The 12,148-nt window shown below is 47.9% G+C and overlaps 1 protein-coding gene across 1 annotated transcript; it reads right to left on the bottom strand.

The window, feature by feature from the left end:
* Nucleotides 1–5,593: 5,593 nt before the first annotated feature.
* On the bottom strand, nucleotides 5,594–11,914 carry LOC121665019 (orthopedia homeobox). Its single transcript, XM_042028885.1, has 3 exons — nucleotides 11,779–11,914; nucleotides 10,433–10,842; nucleotides 5,594–6,633 (listed from the first exon to the last, which is right to left on the bottom strand). Exons 1-3 carry the CDS (start codon nucleotides 11,813–11,815, stop codon nucleotides 6,103–6,105), a joined length of 978 nt encoding a protein of 325 aa, XP_041884819.1. The 5' UTR covers nucleotides 11,816–11,914; the 3' UTR covers nucleotides 5,594–6,102.
* Nucleotides 11,915–12,148: the final 234 nt, after the last annotated feature.

Raw genomic sequence — 12,148 nt, 5'->3', positions numbered from 1 at the left:
GCCTATTCCTTCCCAGGGACTCCCTGAGTGGAGTGTATCCTGTTCTCAAGGGCCCAGGGGACAGTGAGAAGTGCCCTATAATGGCTTTAGCCATGGCAAACAGCTCGACCACTCTATGTCTTCTTCGTGTGTCTTCTACTCTCCCAGTGTATCATTGACTCACACGGACTGTGATTATGGCACCACCAAATCCTTCAGAGTCCGTGGCATGGGGAGTCTTGGTGTCACAATCAAATCAAGTTTTGCCTGGGCTTTGATATAAGGCAGGAAGTTCAAAATCACAGTACATAGGAATTTCATTATAAAGTAATGTTTATGCCTTGAAATGGGGACTGGTGCTCCCTCTTATTTATTAGACACCAAAAACAGGGAAGGATGCTCGTAGCCATTCTGAACTGCTCTTTAAAAAGGTAGCAAAAAAATAAACCTTAAAAGCTTGTAAAGGAGCCATAGGGAATCATAGCTGCCACTTAAATTATATTAAGGGGCAATAAATTGAAACCAGTAAAAAAGAAATGTGTCCTTACAGGGTGCATTGTCAGCTTATGAAATTCACTGTAGCGGGAGGTCAGTGAAAGAAAGTCCATAGTTTGTTTTTTCCCAAAGTACTTTTTGGATCACTACCATGATGCTTCCAGTGCTGTGAGAAAAGGCTAATCAAACTTCATACTCCAAGGCACAAACTATCTATGGGGGTCAGGAGAGAACGTCACCCTCAGAGACAGTGTATTAAGCATATTCTGCATTTTCCCTCTTGACCTTCGAAAGAGGGTAAGGATCTCTGCAGAATTGTTATATAACCTCCAAAGGCAAATTCTGCACAAGTGCCTCTGGATTCCTTGCTCCTGGGGAGCGATTCTCCTCTGGCAGATTTCAACACCTCTAGGAACATAATTTTAGCTCTGAAAAATGTATTTAAGCATTAGGATTGATGAATGATGCAACATAAAGGGTGCAGCAGCACTATCGAGCCTCAAAGACAGCCATGGGAGAAGCTGAAACAGACACCATTTATTGGCAAATAAGAGAGGCGGCCTCCCACCCATACCATTGTACAATGTCCCAGGTGGAAAAGACAAACTCTGTGCATGAGCCTTGGCTGTGAGAAGCATGAGAAGGGAATCACCCTCTCCCAGTTTTTCACTGAAGCGTAGAAGTAAATCTCACAGAAGGCCATTACATGACTATTAATAAAACCCCTCAAGCACAGCTTAAACACAAAGATGCTGGTTAATCAAACAGCATCCCCTACCACATCCCAGGCAAGACCATCCCCTTTGACTCTTGCTGCTATTCATGTGGCAACCAGGTGAAAAATTAAAACTGGTGTACCTACTGTTCCCTTCCACCACTGCCACCACCTCTGTTTTGCTCTCCCAGTTCCATCACTGCATCGGTAATGATTGGTCCATGATATTTAGAAGCAGCCAGTGGGTTCTGCATCTGCTTCTCTAAGTCATGGCTGCCAGCTGTCTGATAAAGTTTGGGTATATCACATGCATTCATGAAGTCAAACTGGCTCTCAAGCCCCAGCTTTTACCTCATTGATGGCTGGGTGAGCTGATGTGGTATGTGCTGTGGTCAGACACTTGAATGTGATTCATGTGTGGTCCTCTTATCTCTTCAGAAAAGGAAGTTTCTTATCTCTTTCAGAAGAGGAAGTTGTTCACTGTGAGAAAGATGAGTGGCAGGGCAATTTGGAGCACCAATCCTGCAAATGTTCACACATGCATCTGCTGAATTCACTGCCAGGTCAGTATGGGCTCTAAAGGCTGCAAGGTCAGGGTCTTTGCTTCTTTGTCTCTGCTGTCCAAGCTGTAACTCTATTTCAGCTACCAAACAGTTGAGACATATCTGTGACTTTACAGGTTGCTAATTTCCGAGGATTCCTCTCCCGTTCCCTTCTGTGGAATTTGGATTTTCGCTGCTTATAACACACATGAGGGAAAAACTAAAATTCCTTTGTTCTCCCTTTCACCTCTATGCTGAAAAGGCCATGTTTCCCAGAACAACTACCCTGAGCTCAGCCTTAACAGCAGGCAAGAGGTGGTTGTCTCCCTGTCAGAGCTTGCTTTAGAATGAAAAGAGACTTAATTCCAGCACTGGGAATTAAGAAGATTTTGGTTTTAGCTCTCATGTTAATAATTTAGAAAATACATGCCAAATCACTGTGTTCTCTCAGTTCTCTCTGAACACAGCTGCAAACTGCATTAGGTGTTAGAGTGAATGGATATATTTCAGATGAAATATTTGTACTGAATTATTAGAGTAGTCTGTATTACGAAATTACTAATAAACATTGCTTCTGGCTCAATTTAGCCTGAACTCAGTGAACCTAGCCAGTGGTGAGAAATCGAAAATTCTGAAATACCCGATGAATGAATCTAACTAATCAAGAAGCCCTGCAGGAAGTAGATGCCAGGATTAATGAGCCAATGGTTTCACCATGCCATGCTGTTATTTCTTCACATAAATGCCCTCAGATGAGATTACCTTTGTCATGAAAAGGAGAAAAGGAAGGTTACATACTTTCAACTGACAGGTTAACTGCCATACCTCCATTACTGCAAGATACATTTTCATGTGCAGAGATTTTTATTCTGAAAAATGAAAATTTAAATACCACAACACAAATTAAACCACATTTTCATTTCTAAGAGCAGGGATCATTACTGCTAGTACAATAATATAATCCGTGCTGCAATGTTACCTGATCCCTTGCCTTGCACAAACTTTCTTCCCATATTAGTAATTGCTCAGTGATTGCAATCTCCAGCAGCGGGCAAGAGCAGATTCTGCCTTCCATGGGGATTTAAGCAGAGGGAGAGAAGAGAGAGAGAGAGTCAAAGCATTTCATCAAGAGAGCAAATGAAAGGTTCAGTGACATTATCTTTATGTATCTTCCTTAGACATTAGGGGTGATGTTGTGTTTAGAGGAAAGTAGAATTACATGAATATGTGCCGACGTGGAAATGAATCCATACATAAGAACATAAATCTCAGTCTACTTACACACTGGGTGGAACAGCTTAAGGCTAAAATGCACCTTAACATAAGCAAACAAGCCCAGCTTGTAACAGCCCCAGTGCCTGGTGTTACCTACTTAGTCAGTAATAGGCTAATTGTTATTCAGCATAACTATTCCCTCTCAATTTATATGGAATTCAGTCATTTATTTTGATCACTTTACGTGAATGAAGGAAAGCTGTTCATGTTGTTAGATAGAACTGGTTTGTGCTGTTTAATTTTTATCTTTTACCATGAGCAAGATTGAGACTTTATAGTAAAATAATTCAGACAAAGCATGTAGCATATGTGAGTGAAGCCTGTGGTCTCCTTCCTTTCACCCACGTTAAACACATAAGAGCATCACCTTAGATGTTTTATGCTGCAAAGCTTCAGCGGGTGCAAAGGGTACATATAATTTCAAAAATCTCCAGGACTCAGAACACCAGGATCTATTGCTATGGAAACAAATCAAATTTGTATCAAATTGTGTAGGATCAAAAAGCTTTGCTCATAACCAGGACTACAGTTGCATTAGAATATGGAGGAAATGATGGATGTTTTAGGAGCGAGCATTAAGCCGAAGGACCTTTGTAAGGCCCCTTTCACAGAGGTGGAAATGTTCAGTGTCAGGAGTTGGATCTTACAGGTTGCGTCTCAATCCCCTGCCCCCAGCCAGAGAGAGCATTTTTCTCCACCATTAAAAAATTTTTTAAGATCTTCCATACCACACTTTACAACATTCCTACATCATAAAGCTGTCTTGCTTATAGCAATATAAAGCAGGTGTAAAAATTACGTGCTTGTAAACAACCTTCCATACATTTGGAAGAAGTAAAGTGAGATCTGCACTCTTCTGCATGTAAGTGGAGACTTTTTGCCCTCCTGGCAGGCCACAATATGGGAAAGAGAACACTGTGGAACTGGGAAGACCAAGGGATATCCCAGCTGGGCTGCTACTCCCCTTGGCCCATGCAGGGTGACCCATTGGATGGGGAAGCTGGAGGTAGTCTAACCAGCTCTGCTCCATAGGCACCCTGTGTGCCCACATCTTTGATGGCTGGTCTAAACTGATCACAAACTTCCATCTCAGAGCTAAGCCTGGGTGTATGGAGGCAGCTGCTCTGCCCCAAGGCTGAGCTATGGGCTAGAGGGAGGGCTGGGAGGAGAGACGGAACATGGTGACTCCTTTTCCCAAGTGCTGCCATGGTATGGATTGTGGTATGGGACATCTCTTGCCTAGCCTAGACTACCTCAGGTTGAGCATCCTGGGTTGTTTCAGCACCTGCAGGAGCAGACTCCTGCAGAAGGGCATAGGGCTGTTTCCTCAGGTGACTCCCAGAGGACTCACTCGTGGTCTGGATCACCAGTAATTTATTCTGCTTTTATTTCTCTTTTAAATTAAATATGCATATGTAATATGTACTTTGGAGCGGGCAAGGACCCTTCTGTGGGTGCCTGTGGAGTCGGGCATTCTCAGGTGTGTAATTAAGAGGTGTGTAATTGATGTACAAGGAGAAGAGATCTCAGTGTATTGCATAAAAGGCAAGGGCGAGGGGGGAAGAAGGAAAAAAGAAGCCTAAACCTGGATGTATGATGCTTGGAAATGTACTGCGCTTCTTTTTCCCACCATATCAAAGTTTGCACAGGAGTAAACCCAGAGTTCTCTCTTCCATGGGGTTCGCTTCACCAGCCATGCCCTCATTTCATGTTCTGAAAAAACGAATCATTCCTCCAGTGCCTGCTGCCCGGCCTCCTGCTGACCCACTTCTTCACCCCTTGCCCGTACCCTGCTTCGCCCCGGAACTTCTTGTTACTTGCAGTTTAAAGGCCAACCACACAGAAAGATTAACAAAAGTTTATTAATCATGAAGTATTAAAATTGTGACAAGTGAAAGGCATCAATGCAAAGTTAAGCAAGCAAACTATCCCCAAACTTGTGACAAAGGACTCAGTGAATACCACAGAAGGAAGTCCTGTCTTTTTTTTTTTTTTTGCCTGCAGTTGAAGACACCTCTCATATCTCACACGCCACATCAAAATCTATAATTCTTCATATCACATACTGAAAATGATTTTATTTATTCATTCACATTCACTTGATATAAACGTGTCCAGAAAAGTCAAGTAATATGTTTTATATTAGCTCAAACATTTATTAAGTAACCCAAAATTCAATAAATAAGCACAGACAATAAGTTAAAACATATCACGAATCGACCAGTATGTAACAAGAATGCTTTATCTACACAAAACATCCTATTTCACATCGTTTGTTCATTCCTCCAGCGGCCCTGCCCTGCGGCGGGGTGACCGGCACATGCAGGCTGGCGGGCCGCGGGGCCGAGCCGGGCCGGGCCGAGCCGGGCCAGGCGGGGCGGGGGGCGCGGCGGCGCCTCCGCCGGCGCTGCGGAGGGACAATAGCAGCAGGAACGTAAATAAATGCGTAAATAAAGGTAGGGAGGATCGGCAACTCAAGTGTCACGAAATCAAAGATCCGAAAAAGGGAAGCGCTCTTGCGCGCTTTTTTCTTCCCCCTTTTATCCCCTTTGTTTTTTACAAAAAGAAGCTTTTAGGTTTTTTTCTCTTTTCCCCATCACATTCGCTCTCGCTCATCAATGCTTAATCAAAATGGGTTTGATTCTCTCTGGGGTTTCCGTGCCGTTTCGCGAACCCGCCCGGCCGCCCCCCGACGGCGCCCTCGCAGCTGAAAGGAGCCGGCGGCAGGTCGCCGCTCCTAAATAAACCATAAAAATTATGAAAACAGAAACAAAAATGCGTTTCTTTGCAAAGCCAAAGCCGGACGGGCGGACGGCGGGAGAGCCGGGTCGTGGCGACGGAGGGAGGCAGAGCCGGGCTCGGGGCGGCCCCGAGTCCTCCCGCCGCCGGGCGGAGAAAACCGCGGGGCACAGGGGTGCGCGGGTGATGCGCGGGGTGGAGGGGGCTTGGGGAGGATCGGGGGGTGTTTCTCGGCCCACAAACCAGTCTGTTGGTGTCTGATTTCAGATCCTGAGTCGACTCCCTGGTAAGTCGGGTGGGGGAAGGCGGGGGCGCGGGGCGAGGCGGCGGGGGCGGCGCGGGGCGAGGCGCCGGCCATTAGGTGAAACTCATGGAGACTGTGTGCTCTAGTGCTTTGCGGCGGAGGGAGGCGATGCTGGTTCCCCGCCACACGTCGCTGCTGTCCGGGGAGCTGCAGAGCTGGGGCGAGCCCGTCACGTTGCTGGGGCCGGGCAGGGAGGCGGGCACCATGCCGGGGAAGGCGGGCTGGTAGAGGTGGGACTGCAGCCCGGCGCCGTTGGAGCCCGCCAGGCTGTTGGAGAGGCCCATGGAGTTGGGCGGCGGGCCGGCCGCCAGGCTGCACTGGGACAGGGACTGCGCCATGGCTTGCTGCCGTCCCAGCGCCGGCGGCAGCGGCAGCTGCGACACGCCGGGCATGGCGGCGGCGGCCCAGCGCGTGTCGTTGGCGTGGAAGGAGCACAGGCTGTCCCCCATGGCGGCGGCGGCGGCTGCGGCGGCCGAGGGGAACTGCGGCAGCCCCGGTGTCGGCAGCAGCGTGCCCGGGGCGCGGAACACGTTCGTGGTCTTCTTGCGTTTCTTCCACTTGGCGCGGCGGTTCTGGAACCAGACCTGCGGGCGGCGGGCAGCGACACGCTCCGTTAGCCACCACCACCCCCCGCGGCCGGGGGCCCCGCGGGACCCCCGCCCCGGCTCCCGCCGCCCCCCGAGCCTCGCCCCCGCCGGCCACGGTAGCTCTTCACACCCGCAGTCCCACGCGTGTCCCCGTCACAGGCTGACGAAACCGCTGGAACTTTTAATAACGAAATCGATTGATTTGTCCGTCCCGGGCGGAAGACTGCAGGAGAGGAGCCTGGCCTTCCCACGAAAAAAAGAAAAAAAGAAAGAAAAAAAAGAAACAAGAAAACCCGACCAGCCTACATCTCTGGCCCTTGTGTGGATGCGTTCCCGAGCCGCCATCGGGGCGCGGCGGGCGGAGAGCTCTACCCCGGGCCAGCCGCCTCTCCCCGTGCCGCCGGGGCCCGGCCAGGAAACCCTTGCACCAAACCACACGCATTTGGGTTTAAAAAACCCAAAACATAGCAAAACCAAACCTATAACAACAAAAACAGGGGTATTTTAGGTGAGTGGGTGCCCGTGGTGGCACCATGGCAGGGATGACTTGGTGGGTCTCGCCGCACCGCGGCCGAAAGCAACTGAGACAGTCGTAAAATGGGAGGACGCGCGTCCACCTGAAATCCGAGGGAGCGCAGTGCCCCAATCTGCTGGATTGCACGGGCTCAGACTCCATACGCGGACTGAGAAAGGCGGACGCCCATTAGCTGGAATGAACGGCCGTGAGGGAGCTAAATATTATATGAATAATCGAAAAATCGCGTTCAATTATGTTTTAGGGTTAATAGTCAAATTGCGGCTACAAAATATTTTTATGTTTCATGGTTTGTTGGTGGTGTAAAGAATCTCCATCAGGTCTGATCGCCTAAGTTCATAGCTACGTTGCATATGCTTTTAAAATGTGAATGTTTCCAGTTGAAAACTGGTGCATGACAGATTAAAATGCAAGGAAAACCTGGGGGAGATTTTGAAAATGCACACATGACAACTCTAGAAATATGTTAACCATGAGCATTTGGCAACTTTGAACTCCTTTTAAAATGCAACTAGCCCCTGAAAATTATTAATACAACAGTGAGAATCTAATGGAGGTTGGAATCTGAAAATCTACCTTGATGATATCTGCTGTTACAGTAATATAGACATACTGTAAATGTGTTTTAAAATATACAGCCCATTTAATTCCCCAGCTATAAACGGGTGAGAGAGAGTGAAAGCAATAGAGAGAAGGGGAGACAATATCACTTTTGTTTTTCTTCTTCTCTTTTTTAATTTTCTTTTTTTCTTTTTCATTTTTTCTTCTTTTTTTTTTTTAGAAGCCGAAGCTTTATGAAGATCTCATTGGAATCCAGCAGATGATTAATGTGAAGATTTGGTAGGAAATCTGGAGAGCTGTATTAAAGCTCAGATCTCAGGTTCATTTCGATCAGCCAGCCGTGAACTCTGGGCCGAATTCATTACACTTTAATAGTGCTGGGAGAGGAAGAAAATGCAATTTCTCATTCCATTAGAAAACTAGAAAATACTCTCAGCTTGTCCCCTATTAAGATGTGGCAGGTGACGGGACCATTGTGGGGGACACGGTCAATGGAATTACAGCACATTATTTTTGTTCGTATAAAATATTGGAAGGCAAGCCTGACTGTGCAGAAGTTATTTCACTGATTTAGTTTTTATGTAAATAAAATATTGAAAGTTAATTAATCCGTGCTAGAGACTAATGATTATGCTTATTATATTGCATTTGATCGCGTAATTTGCATGATTCTCGCATTGCTGCTTAATAAGCCATTCCAGGTTATAAATAATTCTGAAATTGGTTTCTAATAATGGCATGCTATAAAAAGAATGGTTTTATTACAGCAGCTTGAAAAGCAGAGCAATATCAGATGTGGAATTGGACTCCCGTTTAAGCATCAGCCAGTTTAATAATTATTTAAATGTATCATATACATTAAATACGGATCTAAAATAAGGAAAGTGGTGATTTATCCTAGCATCTAAAACCCTTAAAAACATATACAGCCGCTATAAATTAAGCATTTGGAGCATTCCTTAATCAGTGTGGAGCCCACTTACTGAAAAGAATCTATAGGCTATCTGTTAACTATAAAGAAAACTGTAAAGTACTTGTATAAGAACATAAACTAATTACTATTTAATTTGAATTTGATCAAGGAGCAGTGATACATTGGATTGTGAAGTAAATATATTAAATTTTTTTTGCCTTAGATTACATAATGTTAATCATTTTGAAGTGTTAATTAAGAAGGTTATGTTGATCTGATTACTTTTTAAATTACAAAACATTATTGTAAAAAATATTTAAATTGACACTCTATTAAACTGTTTTTATCAGCAGTCTCGAGCTATTAGCATTGGTTTAAGATTATGCCAGAGCCATTAAAACACTTTGTCTTTCTTCCTACGAATTTCTTTGATGTGCTGTTAGAAAATAACTATTTCCATTTTATATTTTACTTCATTTACCACACTCCTAATATTGAAATTGGTATCATTAACCTTTGGGAAACCCAATAAAGTTTAATAGACCTCGTTTTCTTTTTTTCATAGAGTCAGTTGTCCAATTATATTTTATTTGTGAATCTAATTTCTTTTTTAATTTAAACTAATTATAGTTCTGTGTAGGCTGAGTCAAATTGTTTTACTTTTTAAAAGCAGACGTGCTTTTTCTGTCACATTCAAGAACGGGATCTGTTTTCCTTCATTAAAACGCTCATTTAGGGATTTCTCTTGACGTGTCTTTATTTAGCTCAGGAGCCTATGCTTGCCGAGAGGGATTTTGAGCAGTGACTGCGCTGAAGTGCGGCGGCAGTCCCGGTGCGCGGTACTGAGCTGGGGTGCGCATCCCACAAGTGCTTCTATTGTGCAGGCTTTCGCTCCTCGGAACGGACTCGCCCAGAAAGTCGCTAAAATAACCTTATACACACAAAAGCTGCATCTGAGCAGTCTAGCGCTTTGAACCTTCTCCTTTACCAAATTTCGTTTGCATTTATTTGCCTAAATAGTTTCCTACTGTCCTGTGTGCAAATATATATATATATGTATTTTAGGGAACAAAATGCACCCTGATGTTGAAGTTACTCACTACCCCTGCCATCGCCAGGCATTATAAAAGCCAGTATGAGGAAACTCCGAGTCCAAACACAACTGGCTTTTAGCGAAGTGCCTTTTTAGGAGCCGGTATGCCTTTCCTCGCACCCCACCTCCGCTCTCAGGGCTGTGGGCACCGGCGGACGCCCCTTCCCGGCGGTGCCGCGGCCGTGCCGCCGTCAGCACCCTGGACAGCGGCCCTGGCGTCGGCTCCTTGGACAGCGGCCCCACGGTCGCCACCGGACTCCGCTCCGGTGGAAAAGGAGTCATTCCCGGGAGGTTCGGCTCGACCCTTAGCGCCGGGCTATTGCGAGGACTGAGACCGTTCTTCTCGGGCTATCCCTCCCCGGACTTTTTCCTGCCGCGGGTCGGGCCGTGGAGCTGAGGGAAGCTCAGCCTGCGCCTCGCTCGGGACCACCGCGCTGCAGGTGGGTAGGATAGAGGACAAGGGGACACCCCAAGGTGACAGCTTTGCGGAAAGGGGAGCGACGCACGTCTGATTTCAAGGCTTCCTGACCAAATTGTTGCTTTCAGGGTTGGGTTATTTCCCACGCCGTCGGGCTGAAGTTTGGGGCACCCACCCCCTCCCCGTTGTGCCTGGCCTCGCCGCCGGCCGGCCGTGTCGCCGTCGGTGCGACCGGGTAAGGGCCGGCAGGCGCTGCGCGGGGGCGGCTTTTCATACCTGCACCCGGGACTCGGTGAGACCGATGCGCAGGGCCAGCTCCTCCCGCATGAAGATGTCCGGGTAGTGGGTCTTGGCGAAGCTCCTCTCCAGCTCGTTGAGCTGCGCCGGCGTGAAGCGGGTGCGGTGCCGCTTCTGCTTCTGCTGACCCTGCTGCTGCCCGGCCTGGCTGGGGTTCTGGCCGCCCTGCTGGCCTTGCTGCTTGTCAGGGTCTTTGGCGCTGACAGCTAGGGAGCTGGGGTTGGATCCCACCGTGGTGATGTCCTCCCCCGGCAGCAGGGTGGTCCCTTCCACCGTGTCCGAGTTGGGAGCCATGTCTCCCGGGTGTCCCCCCGGATCCGAGCCCCCTACGCCCAGCCGACACTTCACCGCCTCCCGGTGTCCCAGCAGCTCGGCCGCATCTTTCATCCCTGTGGAAGCAAAGGAGCGGTAGTCACTCGCCTGCAGCTGAGCATGGATCCATCAGAGCCGCTCTCCAGTGCATTGAACTGGCGAGAGACATCCAATCACCGCCACCGCCTCCGCCCCGCCGTCCCCCGGCCGGCCGCCCGCCAGACCCGCAGCCCTGCTCGGGTCGACGACACGCAGAGACCCTGGCCTGGCGCGACCCGGGCAGAGGGGAGAAAACTTTACATCGAGCAGCTCCTCTTCCTGCTGAAATAACCAGTTCCCTGCCCGGCCTCCCCTTGCGAGACCAAGGGAAGGGAAGAGAGGGAGAGCAAGTTTTCCCTGGTTCAACTTGGATTTTCCAGCGGAGCTGGTAAGAGAAAGAGACGGAGAGAAAGAAGTAAGGCTCGAACCGCCCTGCTGCCGGGAGCATTACCTCCCCGAAAGATGCGCGGGAACCTCGGTCAGTCTTGCCGATCTTTCCCCTCTCCTCCCTCCGCTTCTCTAAACAAACTCATAAATAACCATAAATAGATAGACACAGATGTTTCTCCCTTTTTTTTAGAAGGAAAAGAAGGAGGGAGAAAGGAAACGGGCGAGCAAGAAAAGGCCACACAGAACTCCGTAAACATCATAGAGCTCATCTGTCCTAAAATAATAATCATCATCATAATAATGTGTAGGTACGTATACAAAAACTGGGGAGAGAAAAATTAAATGATCCACAACTCGCTGTAGATCTACATACTCCGTAGGTCTCACTCTCTCTTCTTTTTTATGTTAAATCAAATTAAACTTTAACACAGTACAATTACTTTTAAAGGAATTAGCCCATTTAGATCGCATTAAGGTAAAATAAGGAACAAATTGTCAATTTCCTGCCCCGGCTTCTTCCCCGCTCGCCGCCGCCGCCGCCGGTGCAGCCGCCGCGGGGCGGGGGGGTGCCGGGGGAAACTCACCGAGACGGGCATCCAGGAGGTCGGCGTGAGACAGCATCGCGCACCGCTCCAGGGCGAAGGCTGTTCCCCCCCAAATTTTAGCGGCCTTAAGTTATTTAAAATAGATATAAGATATGAGATATATATATATATATAGATATAGATATATATATATATAGATCGTCTAAATGAAAGAAAATTCGGTGTGTGGTTAAAAAGGGGGTCTCTTGCATTATAATGTCCTTTAGAGAGACGGGGAGGTGCTTAACACTTCAATGAACCCGTGAGCAGCTCGGCGCGGGGACCAATCAGGAGGGCAGCCTGCAAATGTCAGCGCCCGGAGCGCCCCGCTCCGCCCGCCCGCCGCCCGCCCGCCGCCGCCGCCCCGGCC

The sequence above is a fragment of the Corvus kubaryi genome, unplaced genomic scaffold (genome assembly GCF_017639235.1).
Source record: "Corvus kubaryi isolate FWS band 111438036 unplaced genomic scaffold, C.kubaryi_AGA036_p1.0 37308, whole genome shotgun sequence".
Taxonomy (NCBI): Eukaryota; Metazoa; Chordata; class Aves; order Passeriformes; family Corvidae; genus Corvus; species Corvus kubaryi.
This window is presented reverse-complemented; position numbering and strand designations above follow the sequence as displayed.